Source organism: Denticeps clupeoides, chromosome 14 (genome assembly GCF_900700375.1).
Source record: "Denticeps clupeoides chromosome 14, fDenClu1.1, whole genome shotgun sequence".
NCBI lineage: Eukaryota > Metazoa > Chordata > Actinopteri > Clupeiformes > Denticipitidae > Denticeps > Denticeps clupeoides.
Window position 1 is genome coordinate 17,794,673 of NC_041720.1, and position 9,948 is coordinate 17,804,620.

The 9,948-nt window shown below is 44.4% G+C and overlaps 1 protein-coding gene across 1 annotated transcript in view; it reads right to left on the reverse strand.

The window, feature by feature from the left end:
• Nucleotides 1-9,718, reverse strand: part of ppp4r4 (protein phosphatase 4, regulatory subunit 4) — a 28,481-nt gene extending 18,763 nt beyond the window's left edge. Inside the window, exons 1-5 of the mRNA XM_028953656.1 lie at nt 9,312-9,718; nt 8,422-8,495; nt 1,790-1,892; nt 1,557-1,704; nt 165-238 (exon numbers count right to left, since the gene is read on the reverse strand). Coding sequence (XP_028809489.1) covers nt 165-238; nt 1,557-1,704; nt 1,790-1,892; nt 8,422-8,495; nt 9,312-9,416 — 504 coding nt within the window. The 5' untranslated portion in view covers nt 9,417-9,718. The remainder of the gene's footprint in view (nt 1-164; nt 239-1,556; nt 1,705-1,789; nt 1,893-8,421; nt 8,496-9,311) is intronic.
• Between the last annotated feature and the right edge of the window lie 230 nt (nt 9,719-9,948).

The window sequence follows — 9,948 nt, forward strand, 5'->3', positions numbered from 1 at the left end:
TCTGTACATGCATTTCCAGCTAGCAGTCATTTACAATATGAATAATATGGCCCATTTGATGTCTTTTTAATGCACCAAATAGTTGTTTCCCCATCCAAAAAAGGGACATTTTTAAAGGACTCTAAAACTGTGCCCCACTTTCTCTGCCGTGTTGTTTTTCTTACCTCTTGTCTGATGGTCTCCTTCGGTAAAGCATCAATAGCTGACAGCAGTGTCTCTAACCAGGCATTACTGACCACTGTGGAGGAAAAGCGACAATAACTGGCTCTGCTCCTGCTATGCGGCGTTGCCATGTGCATTCTGCCAAAAATAAGTCATGAGGTGCCAAGTGTCATGGATTCGGAGGCTTTCATCATGGTCAAGCAGAGACCACTGCACTTCTGTCTGATCTTAAGAGCCCTGAGGAAAGAGCTTCCAGAGCGGCTGTAGGAAATACTGGCAGAGCAGGATCAGCCATAATAACAGAGTGACTGTTATATATATGCTTTTTTGAAGGTGGGGTGCAATCATTTGTGTGAGTGATGAACCACTCAACAAAAAAAAAGCAGTAAAATAATTTGCAGCATTTTTTTTTCACCACAATAGCTAAAGTTATTTTTTAAGATCGTCACACAGTATTCAGGGACATACATGAGTTTGATGCATACACAAACTAGTAATGCCTGATCAGATGTTGCACATAAATTCCACATTACAGTGAAAGCAGTTTCCCAAAGCAAAACCAGTGTGAATTACCGATGGCGGCTTTATGTCACTGTCAGGCCCAACTTTCCTGTTACACAACCGGTGACACGTCTGACACCCGTGGTGTTAAAACTTGCATTAATTACATGTGGCAAATGAACTGAAGCGCAGCGCATCAGTGCTGCACAGTTAAAACCGGTCATTTAAAATCGAGCGCAAATGAAGCTTCACCCCTGGTCCAGTCAACAGAACATTCACCCTTCATATGTCCAGTATACACCGGTTTCAGGAAGATTCTCTGTGCAGTGACCTTGTTCGCTTTTCACTTAGTGAAATCTAAGGAACTAAGGAATCTTGCCCCAATGGCCCTCTAAACCATGTGCTTTTGTCCCCTTCCAGTGTCACGAAACCACTCATCTGATTACTAGCTGATGAGAACCACACAGAAGAGCGGTTAATAACATTATATTTTAAAACTTTCAGACGATCACATTGACATCATAACCAGCAACATAATGTCTAACCAACATTCAGTAGGTCAGTGGGTTATTTCTCACAGTGTTTCATTAATGTGTATTATATTATTATTATTATTAGAGCAGCATTGCTCATCATAGTCAGCATGAGATCTATAGACCACATGTCATTTTTATTAGTATATTACTGAACTCATTAATATTTATGAATTAACTGTGGCATGATACAAAGGTATATTGGCAATGGATGACCTTTGACCACAGAACTTTCAGTGAATTATTGTTTAAATTGCATAGGTAACAATCACCGTTATTATCCCGATACTGCCCAGTCTGGACAAGCTGTTTATGCTACATTCACAAGACCAATGTATTGGATGGAAAACCGGTTCTGACCTGCCTCCCGATGGTCCAGGTTGAGGAGGACAATCTGCAGGATTGAGTGGGTGTGTGTTTGGATGAGGATGATGTCGTCCTGGAGGGTGGTCAGGAAAGACCCTGCTGCTGCAAGTTGCATGTCCACCCCGGCCACGTGCAGCACTTCCTGTAGTGGAGAGGAGTGGTGCACGTGAGAAGATGGCGTCCTTTTCAGAGAAAAGAGTCAAGAGGTGAAGAAAGCAGTGGCTCACCCTGACTTTTGGCACTACCCTCCGGAAGGTCTCGGCCGGGTTCTGTCGCACAAGGTTTGGCAGATTGACGATTACGCTCGCTCGCTGGATCTCCTGACCTGAGCTGTGAACATGGTGGCCAACATGTATACATGTTTAGGACCCTCTCACACAGAAGTTTCATCGTTTCTTTAAATGAAAGTGATTTTTGTGTTACCACAACTCCTCTGCATTTCATAAATATTATCATGTGAGCACTGGCCAGCCTTGGGTAGCAGCATGTTGGGACGCTACATTGCTCAAGTGGGGATGTGGGGACAGTACCAAGGCACCTTGACAAACCCATGACTTTGCAGCCTTCCACTTCCTTGAACACTAGACCACCACTGACATTCGGGACCCACTTGAACTACCCGTTCCCTACAATTTCTAGTGCCGCTGCTCCATTCTTTTTCTATCTGCAAGCTTTTCATAAATCTGCACAAAAACAAACAATATAAATACAGAGTGTATCTGTATCTGTAGTTGTGTTTAATGTTGGGCTGGCCAATTGCAGAGTGTTCACTTTCATAAAATCTATATATTTTTTTTCTATTCAAATTTTTGTAGAGACACCAGTCTTTTTGAGCAAACATAAAAAGAAAAATACAGACGTTATAATGGTGTTATTTCTTGCATGAAAAAAGCTATGTATCTCTTCGACAATATAACAAATTACCAAAACGTTTAATTACTTCAACTTGCATATACTGTCCAAACGTTCCCAGCATTTTTTCAATCATGCAAAGTGAATGCCACACCCATCACACCTAAACACAGACCTAATGTAGCTTAACATATCGTTACTACGGACTATTAACTTACAATCAGATACTTCTGTACTTCTAACATTTTTTTATAAAAACTGACAAAAAAGAATATAATGAATTTGTTTGCCCAATCATCTGGCCTGTAGTGTATGTGATATGCACCGTGGCATATGCTTGTACTGTGCTTGATCTGGGTTCATGTCAAGAAGATTACTGCTGTCAGCCCAACAAGTGGCATGCAATGAATCCCCAGTACCCAGTAGTTAAAGGACACTACACAAATGCTTTTTGGAAAATAGAAAAGTGTAAATAAAATCTGTTATGCATAATCAAGTTTGGCCATAATTTAGATGGCTGTTTTTACTCATTGAATTTATGTATTAATGTATGCGGTTTTCATTGTTGCAGGACACTTAGTACACTTGACTGGTACGATTAAAGCCCTTAGACCGGCCCCATGGCTCCCCGTTCCCATCACCACTCTAAATAATGAACTTTAAACAGCTACTCATTATTTTTTCAGGCCTGTATTGTCCTGTTGAGGCCTCTGTTGGCCACAGGTTATTTAATAACTAAGACACAACTTTAGCATTTGTCAAGCCTTTCTGAAGAGATGGTAATACGGTCATGGCTGATGCACTTGCTGAATATCAGCAATCGCAGCCAGCACCTTGACAATGGCGTCGTTCGGGAGGACATGTCTGCAGTGGACAGCTGCTAGATGAGCGTAAGGGCTTAATCTCTTAAAGACCGGGTTCTGAGAGGGTCAGCAGGTAATCAGACTCCGGTGAATATTGCCCGCAGTGTTTCCTGGAAGGCTGTCAGTTCGTAAAGAGAGTCCCCATTGAATTGGTAATAGAGGTTTGCTGGCCGGTGACTGATGCAAGAGAAACTTGAAACCCAAGTCACAATCGGCTGCTCTGAACTTTCCCTTCCTTGGTGTTTAATCCCACAATTTATTGCAAGACTACCAAAAAAAAATATATGTTTGTAAGGACAACCAGGAAAAAAAGGAATTCCAAGAATCACTATGTGGTGGTAACTAGAGGTGGTAGCAACCTAGTGGGTAACACACTAAGAACCAGAAGACCCACTTCAAATCCCTACCATTTTGCCCCTGAGCAAGACACTTAAACCTAAGTTGCTCCAGGGGGACTGTCCCTGTAACTACTGATTGTAAGTCACTCTGGATAAGGGCATCTGATAAATAATGTAAATGTAAATGTCTCATCCACTCTGACTGAATACACATTGAATTATTCATGATATTCAGCCTTGTTGGCTATTCTCCCACCCCAGACTTCAGCTCCTCCCCAAACCATATTATTCAATCCATGCTACACTTTATGTGGATTTGAAAGATCACGATTCCATCAAAAGTAGATTTGTGTGCGAAGCCAGTATTTTCCCCCACCCGTAATTCCTAGAAGTGAGTGAAGGCCAGACACTGGAGCTCAATACTTATCCTACTGAAGCCAGAGTCTCTAGTTAACTCAAGTGACGCACTTTCAGACTCGGAGGTGACCTGCAAATATCAGACGGCCGGACGAACACTGAAGGAAGTAGAGACCTCTGCGGCTCAAAAAGAAAGGAAGCATGAACCAAAACCTCTGATCGACAAGCTGCAAAGGCTTCGGAGAGAAGCAGCACTAGGCCTGTTTAGGAATAGAAGTCATGACGAAATGTAACCGGTGCAACATCCCACTCTGTGTCACTCTCTTCCACCACCAACAACAGCGAAGCCTGCAGGGTCTGTTGAGTTAAATTCCAGGGCCAGGGAGGTATGAAGACAGGAGAGGTGGAGGAAAACGGGAGGGTGCTGATAAGAAACATTTACTCGCTCAGAAACATGGTATTCTGTGTCATTTTGTGGGAAAAGGAGTGTGACACACTCAGTCAGGAGCATTTGAGGGTCGAAACTAGAGCTGGGGATACAATACAGCATGATATTGTGATATTTTATTTGGTGATATTGTATCGATACAGGGACGGTAAATATTGATATTTCGTATACAAATGTTTTCCACCGGTGTCTGCTGTTGAGGGTTTTATTTAGTGAGGTCATCGTGCGACTGCAACCTCCACTCCTGTAGATGGCGCTGTACAGCAAGGTGCTTTTCATTCCAGGCAGAAATGTCATTATGCTTGCCATTTCAGGGAGAGTTTTCAAAATTCTACAATCTCAAAGACAATATAGATACATTTCAATTCAGAGTCATATTGCTTTGGCTCAATTATTCATGTAAAGTGATCCACCCAGATTGTTCTCAACATCTTGCACTTCAGGTCTGTTTTTCTGTGAACTGTAGAATATTGAAATATATAACTATATATGTACATCATTGCAATATACCTTGATATAATCATTTCATGGCACAGGCATCATGATATTTTCCACCACTAGTCGAGGGTGGTAGTAGCCTAGTGGGTAACACACTCGCCTATGAACCAGAAGACCCAGGTTCAAATTCCACTTACTACCATTGTGTCCCTGAGCAAGACACTTAACCCTAAATTGCCCCAGGGGGGACTGTCCCTGTAACTACTGATTGTAAGTCGCTCTGGATAAGGGTGTCTGGTAAATACTGTAAATGAGACCCTAAACCCTATCAGCACTGGAATCAGGGCAGAGACATGGCCAGGAACGGGAATGCAAATAATCCAGGAGAAGATGCAGAAACCCTAACTACAATAAAGAAAATGTCAGTGGTTGTTGAGGCCATGAATGAGCACTGGATGGGCGCAGCTTGCTTATGTGGTCAGAGGAGCCGTGACACTCAAGTATCATTTAAATATCAAAAGAACATCAGCAAAGTCCTTACATCTCTATTTTTCATTGTATTAATAATATTCCTGCTTCACACCAAACAACTAATAGCTACAGCAGCAGACCAGCAAAATCTCCTGAAAGGCCTGTCCCAGTGCTCAACTGCTGAATTTCTTCTTCAAACCAATAACATTGGGAAAACTGGGATTTCAGTGACGGAGCTTGAGAACTATGTCCTTGGGACAACCTCCCTACAGATTCCTTGAAAAGGACCTTGCCAAATAGTGCATGACGAATGGCTTCTGCCGCACAGCATGCTGGGTATCATTTGTGAGAAGCTTCATTTACCGTGAGCAGAGAGTTACTGATCAGCAGTATCGCCCCATCGGTCAGCATTTCATACGCTTTGGTCCAGCCTCAATTACAGTTGATCAATTACCCAAGTTGATCAATTACCCAAGTAATTGATCAAATGCAAGCTTAATCAGAAAATAAGACTTTATTCAGCCTATCACAGCAATGGCAAACAAAACCGCAAAAAGGATCTTTAAAGAGTAAATGTATATAACTCATGCTGTTACAGTAGGTTTTTTACATTGCTAGGGATGGAGAATTAATGAAATTTAAGTGCTAGAATGAATGAAAATTAGGGAAAAAATACAGACAACTAGCATAACTATGATCCCTAGTATTGGTAGAACTATCGGACCTTTCATCTTCTTATTTCTTGTGGAAATAAGCTTTAGAATGTGTGGCCGGAACTCATTGCGCCGTGGAGAGCTGAGATCTGCATTTGTTGAATCATAATGTAAAAGGTGTCTGCACACCAGGAACACCCTCCTCCATTCTAGGCCACTGCCCACGCCGTAACAAGCCCACTCTGTTCTGTCTGTCATCTCAAATGCACTGCCTGGCAGCTCGGCCCTTTCAGGCTCTGAAGAGAAAAGCCAACAGAGGCAATTAAATTGCTCTCAGAACTAGTTTGCCACCCATGGGAGCAGAGGAGGAGGGAGAAAAGAAAAAAAAAAACACAACAAATGAGGCTCTTAATTAGCTCAAAGATGGTGAATCGCTTGTAGGTTAAAGAAAGGTAAGTAGCATGGGACCAACAACTCAATTTGCTATGAGTCTGAAATTAAAATTTTATTGTTAAGACTACAGCCAAAAAGAGCAGGCGTTTCATGCACGAAAAATCTTTCATGCACGAGGATCTTTAATTAGTCCGAATAAAGAACTGCAGACACCAGCAGTTACAGGAACCATGACGAGCAGAATCTTTGAGAATCTTTTTTTATATTCAGATTGATGTACAGTAGGCTGTATTTTAATCCTTGCTTTAGAAGCAAAGTTACGCACAATGATGTTTTACTAAATGCGAAGTTATTTTCAATGACCACAACTTTTTACGTGCTTAGAAATCACTGAACTGGAATCTCTAGCTCAGGAGTCAGCAACCTTTACCACTCAAAGAGCAATTTGGACTTGGTTTCCACAAAAGAGACAGCAATGGGAGAGGCAAATAATTTTTGACATGTAAAATGAAGATAGCACTGCATATATTATTTTACTTTTTATGCTATGAATAAAAACAAGGCTAGTGTGTTGCTTGTGAACAAGACCAGAGGAGATCTGATCACACTAACTAAATAACACTAACTGCCTTATGTTAACTCTACACAACTTATTTATCAAATTATGGTTAGCATATGAAAATCATTAAACACTAAATATTACAAACAACTGTTTACTCAGCCCAAGAGATTTCAGATTTTAAAACTCCAATTGAACAAACTGATTAACAGCTCTGGTGGGGGTGGCCAGCCAGGGTGGCAGACATATATGCATGTAAGGCGACAAAAAAGATCAAATTTTTTTTTACCTGAGTAAAGTTAGCGGTGACTTCTATATTCGGCAGACATCAATTGAACTTAGCTGGATTCTCTTTTTGCTGCAGCGTTTAAATAATACAGCCACTCTATATGATGTTTCAAAATAAAAGTTCCAAATGGAAAAATGATTTAATGTACATTAAAGTTTAGATTTTTTGTTAAACATTGCACACCGTCAAAAGTGCAGCGATTGGAAGAGGGGGAGGACACAAAATGTTCACTGTTACAAATATAGAATCTTAATCTTAATAAAGTATGCAAAAATGTGGGAGGTGAGTTCATGGTGGGGATGGGGATTTAACTGAGATCAGAGCAAACTGCTACTGTAATATTTTTGTGTCTTTATGTAGCAGTGTTTTCATTTCCTGGTGCCGAATTGGCAAGGTAAAAATCTGGTTTGTAAATTTGTAAAAATTGAGGAATGTCTTTGTCCTTTAAATCATGGCAAATAAATACTTTCCAGAGGGTTTTGTATAAGTTTGGGCACATTTTTTAATTATTAGCTGCCGAAGCATTGGTAAAATAGTTCTTAACCCCTGTGGGCTACTGCGTAGACTCTCCCAATCCATTTCCTCAGTTATTTTCTTTAAAAATAAATAGGTCAAAGGTTTTATTAAGGAGTTCCCAAACATATCTACATACTGAAGAATACATGAAATGCTCAGTGAAGGCCTGTCTGCAGGCCCTGCACTGCAACACCATATCTATGCTGAAAAGATGGAGGGTTAGTTCTGGGACAAGGGGATGTTGTGATAAAGTGAAGTGATTGTCATTGTGATACACAGCAGCACAGCACACGGTGCACACAGTGAAATTTGTCCTCTGCATTTAACCCATCACCCTGAGTGAGCAGTGGGCAGCCATGAAAGGCGCCCGGGGAGAAGTGTGTGGGAACGGGATTCGAACTGGCAACCTTCTGATTACGGGGCCACTTCCTTAACCGCTAGGGCACCTCTGCCCCACCTCTGTGGCCTTTGGATGTCCTGTATTATGTATGGGAATGTACATAACTCTTAGGATCGTGGCAGTTTTCAGACGTATGAGCACCACAGAATCTGTAAATACCCATTTTAAAGAGCCAAAGATTCAAGCTTCTAACATTCTAACCAACACAGAGCTGAGACGGTCTGCTTTCCACCGCTAATCTCTCCCCCAGACAGCATGGAACCTGTCTGCCATCCGTTTTACCTCAGGAGGTACACAGCCCGTTCAATGTCGTTCAGATCTTCGTCCACGGTCAACTTGTCAATTTCCTCTGCAGTCTGTGGAAAGATGAGAAACGTGCGGTGAGACACAGACAGGCGGCGAGGGCGCACGGTGTGTCACGACTCCGATCCGGGGACCCTGCTCGTCATCACTCAGACGAACCGGCCACCTCGGGGGGGGGGGGGGGGGGGGGGGTTTGCAGAGCCGGGGCTCAGTAATTGGACAGGATTCCATCGCGGCTCAGGGATGACTCAGCCAAACGTGCCATGGGAGGAGGTGGGCGGGGCGGGCCGGGGCACGAAGGAGAGCGTGGGGGAGTGGGGGCGAACAGTTATTACTTCAGGGCTTCTCTCAGTATCTGACAGGCCACAATCTGGATCCTCCCCTGCACAGGAAGAGAAGAAGAGGAGGAGGAAGGAACCAGAGAAGAACACACACACACACCGCATCCCCCTCCTGTGTGGGCGACACGTTCCCTACATACACAGAGAAGACCACTCTGGTGCCAGGGAACGAGAGTAACCCCTTCCTCGCCTACACGCCTGCAGAGAGGGACGGGCGAGACCAAGCGGGAAGGAACAGGTGGGAAGGTGGACCAGGGAGCGGAAAATCCTCTCGGTTCCGCAGTGGAGGGGAGCGAGAGGGGCGGGTGACGCTGGCAGCTGACAGAAAGTGCGTCACGCCGTGAAAGAGCCGTGTGGGCAACCCCTCCCCGTCACTGGAGCGGCATCGTGCAACTTCAGGTCCTTCTCCAGCACCCTCGCTGAGAGGAGCATCAGCGTTTAAAGGGGACCAGTTGTGTCCTGTGGTCAGAAGGTGAGAACAAAACACGTCCCGAGCACCAGGCCATGTAAAAAAAGTGGGCTAAATACCTTCAGACTCCTGCGTATGGGTCTCTCGATGAAGGTGAGGTCCTGCAGGTCGTCTATCTGGCCGAAAAGCCCGGAGTGGTTCAGAGTCATCTTGCTGGGGAACATCAGCGGGTCTTCACGCTTCCGTCACGGCCATAGCTTCCAGCCCGCGAGGGTACGAGTGTGATGCGAGAAAACGCTGCTCCACCCACTCATTGGGTAGAAGGGGCTGCTGGGTGGTGGTCGGTTCGAGTCAGCAGGGACGCAACATCGGCGCGAACGAACCCCTTCGAGATAATCTTCATCCGAGGACAGGGATGCTGGTCCTCTCTGGGAAAGCCCACGTCCCGGCGCACTTTTATAATCCGCCACCGACGTCCGCCACTCCGCTCGCGGTCTTCTAATAATACAGTCGGCGCGCACACGCACTGCAGCAACTAAACGGGTCGCCATGGAGACGACGTGCCACGGCGGCGCGCGCGGGGTTGCCAGGTCACGACGGATTTCGAGCCCACAGCGAAAATGACGAGGCAGCGGCAATTAAACCGCGCGGCAGTTCAAATTAAACCAGGCGCTGGCTCGACGCTCGAAGGGGCGGGAGTCGCAGCCGAACTCTCCCGGTGGGTAACTGGCGCGGCGCTCATGCGTGGCGCGTTTT